Source organism: Filobasidium floriforme, assembly GCF_021052385.1.
Source record: "Filobasidium floriforme strain CBS 6241 chromosome Unknown HD553scaffold_12, whole genome shotgun sequence".
Classification (NCBI taxonomy): domain Eukaryota; kingdom Fungi; phylum Basidiomycota; class Tremellomycetes; order Filobasidiales; family Filobasidiaceae; genus Filobasidium; species Filobasidium floriforme.
In genome coordinates, this window is record NW_025763633.1 from 329,416 (window position 1) to 345,646 (window position 16,231).

The following is a 16,231-nucleotide window of genomic DNA, read 5'->3' on the forward strand; positions in this document are numbered from 1 at the left end:
TAATATCCGGAAATTCCGACCATTTCCGCATCAGGTGTTTCTGATTGCCCGCGGAGTGGAGGAACTTGGACTGAGCCGATTCACTGACCAACGCTTTGCCCTACGGGACGTCGACACCTCATGTTTGACATTTGCAAGATAGTCCTTGAATCGATTCTCAAATTCATTACGTCGGGCCTATCAACCGACTTGAAACATTTGGATTGGAACTACAACATCTGTCGTGTGATAATAACCTAAGACGAAGCGGGAGGCTTGTAGTCGGCGGACATGTCTCCGCCAGAGTTCTTGATCTCCTCGATCTTCTGCTCGGCCTCCTTTTTCTATGTAGCGATAAGCGAAGTACCGTTGAAGTCAGTATCGAAGCGGAAGTCGCAATATGCGCCAACTGAGCCTCATGAAAACGTACGGCTTCCTCGGAAACGTTGTCGTTGTTCAAGGCAGCCTTGTAACCTCCGATGACGTTGCCAGCTGCAGAGAAAGGCATATCGTGTCAACACCGGGGCTCTAGCGGTCGCTGTACTTTCATGCGCAACCGGACGACTCACTGTTCTTTCCCTCAAGTTCAGACATTGTGATTGATTTGAGTGGATTGGGTCTAGTTGTGAATAGTAGTAGAAGTGGTTGAGTTTGTCCGCCGGAATATCATGTAGACGTAAAGAGGTACATTCCACAAACGGTCTGGATTATATAGTCGTGTCGTTGACCGAGGTCATGGGATCACCGGATCGGAATTCGTCATCGCCGATCAGACAATGACGTCGCGTCCACCCCGATATGGTAAACGTAGATTCTCGATCAACATTGTTATGACTTATCGGGACGCTAGCGGAAGAATGCTAGATGGCGCAGCGCAATAGTGGGACCTAATAGATACAGTTGTTGTGGTTGTTGTTGCATGAGCACTAGCCGTACCAGGTACCCGTGCGGTACTATAGATCATCTGCGTCATTCCTTCCGCAGCCACATTCCTCGTCCGACTTGAGCAGGTCTACGATCCAGCCCTTTCCGTCCATCAGATCAAAGAATTCGCTTAACAGGCGATCTGATTGCAAAGTCCCTCGCGAGCCGAAAATGACCAACTTCTTCTTGGCACGTGTGAGCGAGACGTTGATTCGTCGCCAGTCGCGGAGAAGCTCTCCAACCTGAAACAGTGCAATAAATCAGGACAAGGGCGCTCTCACTGTCGACCATCGGCTAAGTCACTCACATTACCGACATCATTGCTCCTGACCATCGAGATGACGATGCAATCCTTGTCTCGACCCTGACTCTTATCAGCGGTCAAGACCTCTACAAGCGGATTTTGATTGTGGACCGCGGCTGACAAGAGTTTGATCTGTTGACGGTACGGGGTGATCACTCCGATATCCTCCTGCTTGATTCCACGGTACACAAGAGTGGCGACAAACTGTTCAACATCCGGATATGGTCAGAAATACTCTTCATCGGATGGTGACTCTTGAACATACGCGTTCGACTAGCTTGCCCTCCATCTCGTTCTGCACCAAATCTCCTACCCGGGATTCCCGAGCAGACAGCTTGTCCGTATTGACGAATACGCAGCGGACACTGCTGGCAACCGGCTGTTAGCCTATGCAACGTCATAGAAACGCGGCTAGCATGCGTACCTTTCGTCAAGCAACTTGCTCAGAGAACAACTGCAGCTCGACTCCGCTTGTTGCAAGACCAGCTTCTGATCGCGCACTTGTTCTGAACCGCATTTAAGTCTTCCGCTATAGATGAGCTTGTTGGACAACGCCATGATGTCCTCGTTCATCCGGTACTGGTAGCCCAGATCGACCGTGGCTTCGGGGTGAGCATCGGTTAATAGGCGAAACAAACTGGTGTCGAGACCGCCACGACGGGCGGCGGGATTTTTAACCTAGAAAGTAGAGGAGACCTAATCAAGATTGACGCGAGATGCCGGAAGGGGACAGAGCGCTTACGATGGGTGGCAGTTGGAAATGATCCCCTACCAGGACAAACGTATCCGCGAACCGCAAGGGTCCCAGACATGTGGGCAAGGTAATCTGGGAAGCCTCGTCGACGATGCAATAATCGAAACGGCGGCGAATGAACAGTGGGCTATGAAATGCTTGTGGATAAGCAAGTCGATGCCATCCGTATGCTTGAGCTCAGTTGCCAACTCACTGGTCGATAGAGAGACAAGTTGTAGCAACGATTTGGGGGCTCATGAGCGTGTCTTCTAGTTGAGACAGGGAGGAAGGATCGGCGAAAGCTTCCAGTGTCAGATGTCGGACGTCTGGGTGGACCTGAGGAGCAAAAGAGACGAGGCGCGTTAGCATAGACTGATGAACATACTGGTATCGACCAAAAGTCACCTTTTCGACGTTTCCTAAGCGCAAGATTTTATGATCCGAATTGACTAGCTTGGTCAAGATTGTGTCTACTGCTGAATGCGTATAGCTTGTCAAGAGTACGCTTTTCCCTCTATTAACCAGTGCAAGGATGATTTCGGCGATCGTCGTCGTCTTTCCTGTTCCTGGCATGCCCAATATGCACGCGTAGTCTTTCGCGGTGAGCACTTTCGTCATGGCGTTCTTCTGGTCGGCATTGAGATGGTCGGGTATCTCTTCTGCGTCGGGAGCCCAGACGTTCTCGAACCTAGGCTCTTGCAGCTGAACGACCAGATCGCGTCGCTTTGCGTCGCCGCCAGATTCGTCTGAATAAAACAGCTGGGCCAGGTTGTTCCGCATACGTGCTGCGCCACTCAGCATTTCGTCCTTGTCGATACGGAATATCGGCTGGTAGTCCCTTCCGTGGCGATCGAGCCGTCCCGTGCGCTCGAGGAGGGCTTCGACGTCCAACTTTTGATTCGTACCGATCTTGACTTCGGTAGGCGTCAAGTCCACGACGAAACCCACAGCGATCGAGATGAGATCCGATTCGATGGAGAGTGATACCGGATCGTTCTTGCCGATATGGCCATTCAAGAAGCTGCCCCTGCCTGTGATCGTGCTATGTTCGTCACGCACAAAGGTGTAGATGTGACGTGCGATTTTGGACAACGTGGTTTCTGATTGATCGATATGCTCCCGGATAGCCATGTCGGCGAAGCACCTAGATGAGTGGTGTGAGCTCGAGTTGGGAAATTGCGGTATCAAGCGAAACTCACCGTCCGGACCGTTCTCGCTCTGCGGCTGTCATCGTCCACGTCTGGTTCTTGTGTTGCACAATATCTTGTTCTTCAAGCGTGATAAGATGCTCCCATTTGGTGAAGAACTCTACATCCGCTTCGTTGAGATGACCTGCTTTACGCTCGTAGATCTCGGCCAAGGGGTCTTCGGGATCGACCGGGACGGCTTCGACCGTCTATGAGTGTCCATGTATATCAGCGGCCTGGCTCAGAAATCAGCAGTGCAGAATCCTCTTACCTTTCGGTACAGCATACAACCGTCACTTGCATAACAATTCCGACAATCTCGTGCATTCTCAACTGTCGGAGGCAAGATACCGATGTCCTCCATGTCCAGAGGGATTCCTGAGGGTACCATACCTTCCTGCGTGTTGATCGCTCGCTGCGATTGCCTGGGTAATGTCTGAGTTTTCTGCGTGCCAAGACCGGCCAGAGACTGGCTAGCACGAGCTCGTCGCGTCTCCTGTACGACCCGTTTGCGAGCGAGGTAACCGGCCAGCTCGTTACGAGCGGCAAGCAGAGATCTGATCTCCGGTTTTGCGGCCTTTACCTCCAGCATAGTGTCCGTTTCGGTATAGTAAAGCAGACCCGAGTCGATCTTGATGCCTATGCGTGCGGGGACCGTTAGTCTAGGATTATGCCTTTTTGCGGTCATATACGTCAACTAACGATATCGCTCCTCCATCAAGAGGGTATAGAGCATGGTCTGTGCCCGATGCTCCATGACCCCGATAGCGCGGCCCGTCTTGATCTCGAACGGCATCGGTCGATCGTCCTCATCACCCTCGACCGGTTCTTCCCGTGCGGGCTTGGAGTTCTTGTTCTCAGGCTTGTTACCAACTACCACTTTGGCATGAACCGAAGCATCGACTTTTCCCTTCATCCCCCATTTCGGGGACCAGATTGACTCTTCGATATCGTGTAAGCCAGACACTGCCAACTTGGACATCGAATTGTGCAGCAACGCATCATCCGTCGGATCCTGTCCGACCCACCTCTCCCCAAAGTTTAAGAGCCCAGTATCGACCTTTTCCCAGACTTCGACCCGGACGTCTTCCATACTCAGCTCGGCGGCCCACATGTCCAGCTGCATCTGAGGTCTTAGCAAGATTTGTTCCAATATCCGTTTCATGCTGGCAGGATCAAAATCCTGCGTTTGGAGGCATTCTTGGAGCAGCTCGTGGAGGACGTTTCCGTACAAGAGCGGCTTCGTCGTAGCGTTGCTGAATCCCCATACATATAAGATAATCAGCGTTGGCGCTCGTACTTGCTCGGACCGAACTTCCACTCACTGAGCTCCACTCTTCAACAAACTCTGAACGAGCGGTTTCCTACGACAGCCCAGCGCGCCGACGAGGCTCGTCATTGGTAGCAAGAAATCGGGATGATGGATGAAATAGTTCTCCGGGTATTTGTGCGAGATAATGATCTCGATGGGCGGGACTTGCGCTTCCTCGCCAGCGGCCGTTTCATCTTTCGGCTGCAGTGTAATTGATGTCGATGTTGATATCGCTCCCCCTGCCCGGGTTAAAGCCGGGTTGACCGGCAAACTGGGATGCAGCTTGGCAGCCCCCTGCCCGAATTTGCCTTTCTTGACAGGCGTTCTGATAGGGGCAGAATTCTCTACCAGCGGAGAGATGATATTCGCGATATCCCCTATACATCCCAATGACCCTCTCAGCCTAATTAGCATAGCATTCTCACAACTCGCAACTCCGCTTACAGCTGCAAGCTTTTACACGACAACTCAGATTTGAACTTACCGACGAGAACCAACATCTCCCCAGCTTCTTCCCTCAGCTTGACCTTGTACCGTCTACCCGTCTTGACATCCGTCAGGAGCAACGCCTTTTCTCCCCAACCCCAGCGAGACTCGGTATCCTCGGGATCTAGGATTGAAGTGACTGAACATCTTGCCCAGGGGGTCGGTTGCCATGCCGGAGTTGTTGCGCCGTTGGTCGATTGGATCCTAGGTTCGGTAGTGGTGATCGGAGCACGGGGAGGGTGCACGAGCGGGTGAAGGACAGGATATTTAGGAAGGGGTAGAGGAGGACCAGGAGAATCCAGGAAGGATTCCTGTGAGAGGGGAATGTCGAAAGGAAAGAAATCGTCCAGGTCGTCGTCCTCAACTTTCGCAGGGCCAGCTTCGGATTTCATTTCTTCTTCTTTCTCCTCCTGTTCGGGCAAAAGTCCTGGAAGAACGGGCGATTCGTATTCAACCTTGACGACAGGTAGCTCCCGTTTTACCCCGGCTGTAACGCTGTCCAGGACCCTCTCCGCGACATCCAAACTCTCCTCCCCGCCCTGATTACCTTCCACCGTCCCCGCATCCGGTCCGACCAACCCTTCCCAATCCCAACCCTCATCCCCATACTCGTCCTCAACTTCTGCTTCGTCTCCGATAATGGTCTCGGGACGTTTCCTCTTTCCCGGCGACCCCGATCCTGAACCTGAATCCGATCCAGCTACACTACCACCTCTACCGGTAGGATCGAGGTCTATGTCCGCCAAGAGGTGTTTCATGAAATCGTCCTCCTCCCCACGCCCTCCATCGCCCACACTCGTCCCAACGCTGTCATGCACAGCTGATTCTTGCTTGACTCGCACGTTTGTCGCTCCCCGGGACGGAGAAGGACGAGAAGTCGAGGATGGGAGGAGACCATGACCAGGAGCTCGATGGAAAGCCGTAGGGATCCAGGGAGACTTGCCCTTCCCTACCGACCGGTCATGATGTTTGTTCTCCTTATCCGCTTCATCCCCAGAGACTTTCCTTCGTTTGGGCCCTCGTGGCGAATCGGCTTGACCGACAGGTATCTTGCTTCGACCTGGTCGGGAAGGAGAAGCCGAGTAGAACAAGTCTCCGCTAACAGGTTTGAGCTTGGTGCCCTGTAGCTCAGCTACCTTCGAGTCCCTTCCAGGCTTTGTACTCGTCTTGCGAGGTGTTCCAGTCTTTTTCTGGCTATGAAAAGATGAATTGGGGGTGGGAGCAAGAACGTTTGGCAAGAGTCCGTTGGGTCGAAGGGGAGAGGGCATGGTCGACCAGCGATCCGTGCGGGTTCAAGAGGAGAGGCAGGGTGAGTGAGGCGAGGAGGGCAAGAAGAGCAAGAGTCCACGCTAGTACATGGTGGATAGTTGGACTGTGTGGGGTCCAGACGGACTGTGTGAAGTCGTAGCTACGGGAGTGACATGGATCAGAGCTAGAGAGAGTCACTTGCAGCAGTAACCTCGAACATTTGAACCTTTGGTCGATGCTCTCCAACGCGCGACGCGTCTCTTGGTTGGTTTTGACGCGTCATATTGAAAAATTACGTAAGCAAGTCTGGTTTTCCTCTCTCCTTTTTGCCTTTGTCCGCGTTTCATAGCTGAAACGACGAGTCGAGATCCTCTTGTGGCGTTTCAGTCGGGATCAGATATATGTTCAAGGCCATCGATAGGAGGCGACAACTTGATCCGGAATTATACATTTCCTCGGTGATGTTAGCGACCCTGAAACACACCTGAACCACTTCCCTCTGCGATGAGCACGACGACCCGCCTGATAGCCCAAACGGCACGGGCCATGGGGGTGGGTGGTTCATCTCCCCATCAGAGATCCGCTGGAGCTTTATATGATGGATCCGTCAAAACAAAACTTATGCCCTTCGACCCCACTGCGCCTCATACTCGCTCTGCTATCCCACCCACCTTCATCCTCGCCCTCCTCGTCGCCGTCTTGGGGATCCCGCTATACTTGCTTCTCAATGGCGGATTCAAGAGCTCGGGGGACAGGTTGGAAGATCGGATGAAAGCGCCCGATACTGAAGGGAGTGCGGCGTTTGCCAATGACGCGGACGGAGACGATGATGACAAGAAAAAACGTAAACGGGAAGAAGAAGACCTCGATGAACCCGGGACCATCCTGGAATTCGACGATCTGAAGAGTTTGGGAGGCTTGGTCGGGTTCGCGGCGGTGGTAGTGCTGGCCTTTGCGATATTCCCAGAAGAATTGAATGGAATGTTGGCGAGCGTGACTGGAGGTATGGATGTGAACACTGTCACTTCTTGGGTGGGAGGACAGGGACAGGCTGTGACTAACGGGGTAAGGCAAGAAGAAGTCCGCACGGAAAAGATCATCACGCATCCGGATGGGACGACAGCTGGGTACTCGGAAAAGGTGGTTAGGGAAGGAACTCCCCAACCCAACCTTGCTTCAGGTGTCGGCACAGGGGTAGGCGGGAACAAGATGACCGATATGTTGGGCGGGAGATCTATGATCGATCTGCGTAAGTCCGATTCCCAACCCAAACACTTGCCATATCGTCCTGAAAACATCCACTTCGCAACTCAGTCATATTATGCAAGATGGATCCTGACCTCTGCGCCGATATGGGTCTTCCCTTCGGTCAGAAGAAACCAGACGCAGTGGTCATCACCCCAGAGACTGAAATCGTAGACCCGTCTCAGGTGACCGTTCAAGAGGGGTACGAACTGGTCACCGAAGTCATGCCGGACGAGTCCTACCTCTCTGTCCTCCGCGCGCAACCCATCCTCCTCATCGGCCTGTCCGAAGAGAATTTGAGCAAGACCAGCCTGATCGTCTTGGGCATCTCCATCCTCCCGATCGTCTACGGTTTCGGCGAACTAGCTTTCCAAGCGGGCAAGACGCAGGAGACGGCCAAACTCGCTGACAAACGTAAAGCCGCAGAGGAAAAGGCTTACAAGGATATCAAGGCGTACGAAGCCAGTGCAGCGAGGTACAAGGCCCAAGCCGAGGTCATGGAGAGGGAGAGGAGGGAGATCGAAGCTATCGCTGAGGCGAATCATCCGACGAAACCGTGGCGCGATGCCATGCGGGATAGACCTTGGTGGGCCGGTCCTGAATGGGTCCCACCAGAGAAGCCCAACGACCCAGACAGATGGCAGGACAGAAACATCCCTGAAGGACAGCAGATCTCGCTCTTCATGGACGAAGCGGGCAATCGGCTCAAAGACTTTGGAACGAGGCATTTCAAGCTCGGATGGAACGCCAAGGAAGCGCAGAAAAAGGCAGAGAGGTACGAGGCCGACAAGGCGAGGTTGGTCGCCCGGTGGGGAGAATCGGGAGAGGATACCAAAGCGTTCAAGGGGCCTTACAAAGGGATGTTACCGATCTTCGATGCTGTCGATGCCAAGGGTCGCGACAAGCCGAAGACTCAGGAGGAAATCCTCAAGGCGTTGTCGGAGAATCACGTCAAGGCCAAGGTGGCTGCAGGAGAGGCGAGAAGCTTGCGCAAGGCGAGAGACGACGGGAAAGAGGCTGGAAAGAGACAAGCCAAGGCGGTCCGGAAGCTTGCCGATGTCTGGGACGAAGAGGCCAAGGTCGAGGCAGAGGAGAGATATCAAAGGACGGTCGCCAATCCGATTCCTTCTCGTCAACGGCTCGCCGAGCAGAAAAAGGAGGACGACAGGTATATCGAGATGGCACAGGAACATCGTGCGAGAGAAAGAGAGGCGGCGCGTACTGCGGTACCACCGAAACAGCCCTTTTGGAAGCGGACGAATGCCGCCCTCGATCGAATCGGTCAAAAATGATCTTATCGTTCGCGGTAAACCTTTTTCACCTTCTTGCCCGTCCATATAGCACAGAGCAATCTATACCAAGGTGGGAAGCATCCATCGGATTTCATATGCATATCATTTACATTCCCCGGATTGGGTCTTCCATCGTGCCTAGGTCGTGAAACGGCGTAAGTTGATCGTGAGTTGTCGTAAGTTGTCGTGTTTCGTTCAGGATCGTGTTGGTTGCGTTTAATGTTGCTGATTAGAGATCCGGTGAGTGGACCTCAGGCCCACTGCTGACTGGTCTTCTTCGGGCAAGCCGAAGATGATGGGTATGAGGCTGTTTTGCCTACACATAAGTACGATTTCGTTGCCGGTCAGAAGAGTCGTCTTATGAGATGTCGCGGCTCGACCTGGATTGGTCCGGGCCTTCTTCGTGGGAGTACCGTGGAGCGGGATTTCTGCGGACAAGACTCTCTGGATCTCCTGAGCATTGTAATCAGCCTGTGCGGAAGACATGGTCCAGCTGGCCAATGGCTTGAAGGCCTTCGGAGTGGCTTCCAAGTCCTCCTCCGAATCATTTCCTAGTCTGGGCAAAGAAGATGCCATCAGACAGTCAGAAAGCGTCTTCAGGGTCATCCGATTGATAGCCCGTAAGAGCTCGGGCGATAGCGAGCCTCTATCAGGCAGAACGGCACGAGTCCAGCTATCTTGACCTTGCCCTTTGACGGACTTTTCGTTGGCCGATTGCAAGTCAAGTGCTCGTGCGAATTCTGAGAGAATTGTTTCGTCAGAAAATGAGAATCGGCAAAGACGCCGATGTCCGAGGGAATTTCGGAAGGTAAGTTCGAGATTGTGCGCCCTGAATGCGGGTCCCAGGTCCACAGTAATTCCGTTCGGTAGTTTGGGATATAGAGCTCTGAAGAGTCGCGGATGATCAGTACGAGCGGTTCTCACTCATCATGTCGAATCTTGACTCACGCATTCTCGCCGGATCGACAGAGGAGTAGCTTGAAGCGCCCTGGAACCGAGCCTTTGACCCGGAACGATTGCTGCCTCGATATACCAAACTCAAGCAGATCACTATCGTATGACAGCCCGTCGCCCAAGAGCCTGATCCGAAAATCGGGATCGACAACAGGGACGGTCACAGTGATGATTTCGCTCCAGCTTCCTGCTGACAAACAAATTTCCTCGGATGCCAGCGAGATCGCTATCGTTCGGCCATGTGTGAGATTCTCCAGCGAGGATGCTGCTTGCACATATCTCTCTTGTCTGACCGCTGCGTAGATGGTCCTCAGCAGGCTCCCCGAGACTATCGTCCCTCGATCTTGCTGGTAAAAGCCGGTCAAAAAGTCGTCGCTCGAGACGACTACTTTTTCCTTCGCAAAACCGAAGGTGGTTTCTGGGTGATAGCCATCGTGCAGTTTCATGATGCAGAGCAGCAGATTGCGTACCGTATTCAAGCCAAATTCGATCGTCGAGATGTTGGCCTGGTACCATCCTTTAGCAAAGGCTTGGAGAATGCTTTCAAAGCCAGCATTATCTGCGGGCAAACGCAGAGCCAAGATGAAGACCCGTAGGGCTTGGTCAATCCGCACCCCACCAAGGTTAAATTGACGAATGTAGCCGTCGAGTAGAGCTCGATTGCGGGGTTGCACGAGATAGTCTGACAGTTGTTCTTTGTCAAAGTCTCGACTGTTGAAGAGGATCTCTGCCAGAGCAGCGGAGTCTTGAGCTATCCTCGTTTGCTCGGATAACCGGTCGACCGAGCGTTCCGGATCGGAACTGAACTGTTCTCTGAATTCCGCTATGTTGAGGTCGCAACTCGACGCAGGACGAGCAGGCTTTACGGGACACTTTCGCAAGACGAGCGTCTCTAGCGGTGCGACCGATTTCACGCGGAACGTGCCCTCCAGTCCCTCCAATGCTTCCTCGCCATCGAGCAAGATTGGTTCCGCAATGACCAGTATGTCAGTGAAAAGGAACAGATGGCGATCGAGGATAGTCTATCAGAGAAGCCTCAGCGTCTACCAAGATGTCCAGTGAGTGTTATGACTTACGTGATTGTTTACGACCTGCAGAGTTTCTGCCACAGCGACAAGTTTTCGAGGGGGATCGTGCAGAAACCCAGGCCGGTTTTCCGGCTTGGCAGCCAATAAGTTGTCAAGGCAATCGAGAAGCACTCTTGACCGATCGCCCTGTCTTGCAGATGTTTCAATATTCATCTTGCTGCTGTCCCTAACACGCATAGATCCTCTCTGGAACCCCCTGACAGCCGGGGAGACAGGCGTATCCTGCTCCTCTACAGCTGAGAGCGTCGAGGGCAATGCCGCCAGTCTGAGCGGTGGCGAGACAACATCACTGGTTGAAGAGGATGGTACCGGAATGATCGGGTGAGGTATAGCGTCCGCAGGAAGTGTTTCGTTGCTTCTCGGTAATGGCGGTACGTCTGACGAAGCCGATTGAGGCACCCTAGGCAACACTATTTCCGCGACGTCTTGCACCACGCTGTTTTTTCTAGACGAGGCCTGCGATGTGCTATTTTTGCGTCTGAGAATATTAGAGATTGATGGCCGGCGCTTTGTTGTCGCGCCATGAGGGGTAAAGAAGGTGTCTGCCAACCAAGACTTCTTGCCGATGCTCTTCTCATCCTGAGCCGCCAGATCTTTGGTCGCCGTCAAGTCGTAGTATGATGCCTGAGCAGACGAAGGGGAAGCATCCAGCTTGGATTGAGAATTTCTGCTCGACGCCTGAGACAAGGGCGGCGAATCTTTGGTACTGTGAACAGTAGGTATGACGGAATCTGATACTTGTTGGAGGAGCGGCGCGTGCATCGATTGTGGCACAAAAGGCGAAAGTTTCGAATTGAACGCTCGAGGGTCGTTGGGATCGATTTGGGGCAAGGGCGATACCTGGCCGGCGGGCAAGACCACCGATGGGGCAGTTGAGAAGACGCTCGACTGCATGGACGCATGAGGCCCAGTCGTCATGCTGCTGGCATCGGATCGTTGGCTGCCTCGGCGACTTTCCCGGTGAGGAGAATTTGTTGTCGCTGAAGCAAGGCTGCCCTGTGAGGCTCGAGTAGGAGTCCCTGGGGTTATTGTCGAACTCAGCACCTGATCCGTCCCACTTCGGCTATTGCTTCGGCTCCTATTCCGTCTGAAGGTGCTCTTCAGCGTTTGAACTACGCCCTGACTCCTCTTGGAGTATTGTTCGCTCGGGATAGGCGAATTCGCGGGATCAGCAACGTCGTGCCAGCTGTGGCCAGATCGTCTCGTCAATACGGTCTCAGTCTCCGTCACCGACCCGGTGTTACTCACGACATGATGCTATACTTGGCTGGGCTAGCGCCGTCATCCAGCTCCTCTACTTCGTGATCCCGGGAAGCGTTCGGCCGTTCCTCGAATGCGGATCCCAAACGACGATGCGTTCTAGCCTCATAGCCTTCAGAACTAGGTTGCTGATCCAGCATATTTGGCATCGCTTGGCGTATAGAAGCGTTACCGGGACTGTCCTTGGATCCCGTCAACGTACCAGAAGGAGAGTTCACCGAACTGTTATACTGGCGTCCAGGCGTACTGAACTCGCTGCCTCGCTTGTCGCCATCCTGAACTTCGGCAGGAAAGCTGGACATGCTCATATCACGCCTTGGAATTGGCATGCGGGGCGTGCGCGTCTCTGGACTACCTTCAACGCCGGTGCTGACGATGAAGGGAATTGCGCTCAGGCTGGACCCGAGTGAACTCTCGGAAGGCGTGGTGCTGTGCTTGCCGCCCGTATGGCTGATCGTCGAATCGCGGCCAGGACCGCCGTGTTCGTTGACAAAAGGCGGTAAGGGAGGCAACAGACCTTCTGGCCCGTCTGCGTATTCTTGTGCGGCCTCGACAGAAAGACGCCGCGTGTGCAGTTCCTGCAGCCGATGAACTGGCATATCGACCGGCAAGTCATCCCCTCCATTTCGATCGTTTTCACGATCCTCGATTGGCGACTGTATCTCCTCGATTGTATCCTCTCTGAGCGCGGAATCATCCGCGTCGAGGATCTCTTCCATGGTGACGTTTCCCACGACGTCTCCCGAGATCGGTGTGACCATACTCGCCCTAGTTGTCCTCTTCTCCGATCCAGACCGTCTAAGATGCGCCTCGTACTCGAACTTGTCCGATACGCCAGACCTCGCCGTGGCCTGCGATACAGACCGCGCGAGGTCGCTCGGCCCGGCGAAAAGACTCTGACCTGCTCCCGCGCCAAAACCTGCATGACCCAGTCCAAAGTAGGGCGAGTGTTGACGATAGCGTTGATGCGAGTCTTCGCTCCCGGAGGTTTCAAGGAACATGAGAGATCCGCGCTGGTGGTCGGAATCGCTCGAAACTCCAGCCTCAAAGCTACTCCGACCCAAGGCTTCCGGCAGATCCCGCTTTAAAATCCCGGATGAGATTGGTCGCGGTTCTGAATCCGAGACCGCCTCTGAGAGGATGATGGGCGGACTTGTCGAGATCGACTCCTCTTCTTGCTCAGAGGTCGATTCGTGTTCAGGTTGCAGCGATTCATCTCCCGGCTCCTCGTGTGGCAGTCGATCTGTTGACTGGGCTCCACCTTGCGCCAGAGCAGCCTCTTGCGGATTCGTGAATTCATGGTTCTCTTTCCGTTCCTCGGTCGTTTCTTGCTCTGCTTCTGCTTGCACGACACTCTCCTGCTGCCTTTCCGCCTCCGCCTGTCTAGCCCTCGCTTCATTCTCTCGTCTCTCCCTGGCCCGCTGTAACAAGGACTGTAACCCTACCGCACCAGACCCTGGCGATGAGGAGGCCACCTCTCCATCCCCCTGCGGGCTCCGCGTTCGGCTTCCTAGTCGCTCCATCATCCTCCTTCCGATCACGCTCCTCCTCTCCTCTCCCCCTCCTGTACCGACAGTGTTAGACCGTCCTAATTGAGGTCGGGGGAACGCTGAGGGAGGTAGATGGGTCATCTCACGAGCAGAACCGATGCGCTGAGCAAAGGCCTCCGAGTCGAGCTGACCATCCTCGTGATTGTGGTCGTCCGGTGATGAAGAATATTGCTCGGAATCGTGATCCTGATCGCGATTCCGCAAGAGATCGATAGATCCGAGCCGTCGATTCCGATTCCGATTCCTCCTCGCTCCCGTCTGCTTGGTGGGTGATCCGAGCATACCTTGACCGAACGAGTTGAGCTCTTGTGCTAGTTCTTGGTCCTGATCTTTCCGCCCGATCTCATTATCGTCATTGTCATCATCAAGGGTATCATCTCCCCGCTCATTGTCCGCATTATTCTCGTCATCCTCTCCGTCCTGGTCTCCTACAACTCCCCGATTCCGACTCATCATCCCACCTCTCGCCCCGACGTTCAACGATCCAGCCCGTCTCAAGCTCGTCGGCGACGGAGGGGTCTGTCCCATGAGCTTCTTCATGGCCATCAACCTCCCAGCGGCAGAATTCGCTCTCTGCAGGTTGCGTAGCTCCGAGAGCGTCGGCAGGGGGGACAACGACGGGGAATGGTTGCTCGAAGGAGAATGGCTTCGACTGCTACTCGCCGAGAGTGGGGGAAGGAGGTGACGAGCACCGCTAGAACCGGAGGGGGAGGGAGAGATCCGGCTAGGTGTTGGCGTGCCATGATCTTGATCATCAGCTTGGAAATAGACGTTCAGGTCGACCGGGGTGTATGGAGAGATCCCAGGTCCGAGTCCGGCGAGTTTGGGGTTCTTGAGACCCCTAAGGAGATCTCGACGCTGGTAATTTGGCGTCAAGTGAGAATCGTCTAGGTGCTGGTTCTGCTGTGCCATATTATTATCGTCATAAAGTTGGACATTCAGGTGCTCGGCGTCGTTTGCCATGGCAGTGGGCTGTACGACAGCGGAATCCGAAGTGGCTCTACGGAATCCGGGAGGCGTGCCTAGGAGCTCTTCCTCATATCCCAGAGGTACAGGTTGACCTAGAGCTGACATGATGGTATGGCGAACTCGAAGCGATGTTGTAGCGAAAGGTATGATTTTACCCCCGAAAGGAGGTGTAGAAGAGAGGGGTTTTTCGCTCTTTCGAGGTCCCAAAGGGATGGTGCGCTTTGTTAGGCTTCTCTAGGTAGTTGATCTTTTCTTGTTTTCCTGAATGAGTGTAGCTGAGGACGGTACGAGTAGTAAGTAGCAGATGCACCAACATCTCGAGGTCAGGTAGTTTGCACACTAGCACTACTACTAATTACTGAATCTGATCCCGAGATGAGAGAGTGAGCTAGAGTGAAGAAGTCCGAGGGCTCGGCTCTTCTTCTTGTCGTGCTGTGCTCTCGATCCCCCGCCGATAATGTTTCAGATCCCGCGAACAGTCGGCACAGCGCACAGCGTACACACACACACTCTATGATATCGCAGTCGGTCATTGTTGGATTGGTATCTACTCGCTTATTAGTGTACTCGTGTACAAACATGTACAGACATCGCTCCCACTGCTTCTGTATCTCAGTGCCACGGTGGTACAGGTATGTCTGCGCTCGGACGGACCGCCCGAAATCGCTAACGATGTGTTCCTTTTGCGCGCAAACCTCACTCCACAGCGGTCCGGCATGGATCATCATCACAGGATACATTTGTATTTCCTTGCTGTGGATGGAGACTTGTTGGGCATGGTTGAAAGAAATCGCAGCCGAAGAAGTCGAAGGGGGACGTTTCCGGCTTCTAATGGCCAACTCGGTCTTCTGCTTGGCCTTGCTCATCGCGCTGTTGGGTGCGTCGAAGTTGTTGGCTGGGGTCGCAGTCGCGGATAGTACGACCCCTCCGGCCTGCATTCGGGGTGGTCACTTCTGTGGGGACGAGCGCTCCTGTAAAGAGCCGAGGCGAATGACGTACTATATCGATGACGGCAGACATCGCTCACAAATCTCGATTAAGACATACAAGGTACAGGTTCACAACATTCTCGTATTCCCACAAAAGACACCGGTCGTCAATCTCTTTTCATACGCCAAGTTCCTCCTCTACTCGATCTCCCCGCCCGTCAAAGTCGGATCGACGCGATAGACCTCTTCTCCCTCGGCGTCGCCCTCGGCATCAGCTTCACCTTCAGGTTCAGCTTCAATCTCGACCTCGCCGATCTGATGCTCATGTCCCCGTCGTTCCGTCTGTTCCCGCTCAAAGACCTCTCGGATGAGTCGTTGCGCGTCCGAAGCTTCGTCCGAATGACCGTGATGAACATGCTCGTGACCGAGAGCGGAATGTTCGCTGTTCAGGGTCGGCTCGTAAGGTAGGTGATGCTCCAAGCGGCCCCCCAAGCTCGAACTGTTCGCTCGTCGAAGCTGGTGACGCTCCGACTCGACATCTCGGTCCCGCGCGAGGTCGAACCGACCATGACCACGAGCGAGATCACTGAGCTGATCGATCTGACCGCCGTCTCCCTGTCTCGCAACGGCGTTGACAGCGGCACTGACGGCCATGAAACCGATATCGTGGGATCCATCCTGGTGCAGCTCGGGGTCCACGTGGGAGAGGTACGAATGAGCAGGATGAGCTCCTCCCGCTTCCAACCCTTCGGCTCCGAGCTGGTGCTGATG

At 54.1% G+C, this 16,231-nt stretch overlaps 3 protein-coding genes across 3 annotated transcripts; all 3 read right to left on the bottom strand.

The window, feature by feature from the left end:
• Nucleotides 1-752: 752 nt before the first annotated feature.
• HD553DRAFT_40544 (AAA domain-containing protein) lies at nucleotides 753-2,017 on the bottom strand. Its single transcript, XM_046184204.1, has 5 exons — nucleotides 1,950-2,017; nucleotides 1,632-1,844; nucleotides 1,473-1,572; nucleotides 1,211-1,411; nucleotides 753-1,145 (listed from the first exon to the last, which is right to left on the bottom strand). Exons 2-5 carry the CDS (start codon nucleotides 1,778-1,780, stop codon nucleotides 933-935), a joined length of 663 nt encoding a protein of 220 aa, XP_046036250.1. The 5' UTR covers nucleotides 1,781-1,844; nucleotides 1,950-2,017; the 3' UTR covers nucleotides 753-932.
• On the bottom strand, nucleotides 1,966-6,331 carry HD553DRAFT_40556 (DNA replication factor Dna2-domain-containing protein). The gene is made up of 7 exons (XM_046184205.1): nucleotides 4,924-6,331; nucleotides 4,453-4,816; nucleotides 3,830-4,383; nucleotides 3,399-3,766; nucleotides 3,140-3,336; nucleotides 2,346-3,084; nucleotides 1,966-2,276 (listed from the first exon to the last, which is right to left on the bottom strand). The coding sequence occupies exons 1-7, from the start codon at nucleotides 6,191-6,193 to the stop codon at nucleotides 2,151-2,153; spliced, it is 3,618 nt and encodes a 1,205-aa protein (XP_046036251.1). The 5' UTR covers nucleotides 6,194-6,331; the 3' UTR covers nucleotides 1,966-2,150.
• A 2,328-nt stretch (nucleotides 6,332-8,659) lies between these two features.
• On the bottom strand, nucleotides 8,660-15,086 carry HD553DRAFT_312107 (uncharacterized protein). The gene is made up of 4 exons (XM_046180057.1): nucleotides 12,001-15,086; nucleotides 10,741-11,938; nucleotides 9,659-10,686; nucleotides 8,660-9,596 (listed from the first exon to the last, which is right to left on the bottom strand). The coding sequence occupies exons 1-4, from the start codon at nucleotides 14,634-14,636 to the stop codon at nucleotides 8,927-8,929; spliced, it is 5,532 nt and encodes a 1,843-aa protein (XP_046036252.1). The 5' UTR covers nucleotides 14,637-15,086; the 3' UTR covers nucleotides 8,660-8,926.
• Nucleotides 15,087-16,231: the final 1,145 nt, after the last annotated feature.

Excerpts from the sequence above, each read along its gene's own strand:
- HD553DRAFT_40544 (XM_046184204.1), bottom strand. The coding sequence starts at position 1,780 with ATGAACGAGGACATCATGGCGTTGTCCAACAAGCTCATCTATAGCGGA. Across the intron at positions 1,573-1,631 it reads AGCAAGTTGCTTGACGAAAG|TGTCCGCTGCGTATTCGTCA; the intron begins GTACGCATGCTA and ends GGTTGCCAGCAG. Across the intron at positions 1,146-1,210 it reads GGAGCAATGATGTCGGTAAT|GTTGGAGAGCTTCTCCGCGA; the intron begins GTGAGTGACTTA and ends GCACTGTTTCAG.
- HD553DRAFT_40556 (XM_046184205.1), bottom strand. The coding sequence starts at position 6,193 with ATGCCCTCTCCCCTTCGACCCAACGGACTCTTGCCAAACGTTCTTGCT. Across the intron at positions 4,817-4,923 it reads GGAGATGTTGGTTCTCGTCG|GGGATATCGCGAATATCATC; the intron begins GTAAGTTCAAAT and ends TGGGATGTATAG. Across the intron at positions 2,277-2,345 it reads GCTTAGGAAACGTCGAAAAG|GTCCACCCAGACGTCCGACA; the intron begins GTGACTTTTGGT and ends TTTGCTCCTCAG.
- HD553DRAFT_312107 (XM_046180057.1), bottom strand. The coding sequence starts at position 14,636 with ATGTCAGCTCTAGGTCAACCTGTACCTCTGGGATATGAGGAAGAGCTC. Across the intron at positions 10,687-10,740 it reads TGCAGGTCGTAAACAATCAC|ACTATCCTCGATCGCCATCT; the intron begins GTAAGTCATAAC and ends CTTCTCTGATAG. Across the intron at positions 9,597-9,658 it reads TGTCGATCCGGCGAGAATGC|AGCTCTATATCCCAAACTAC; the intron begins GTGAGTCAAGAT and ends GCGACTCTTCAG.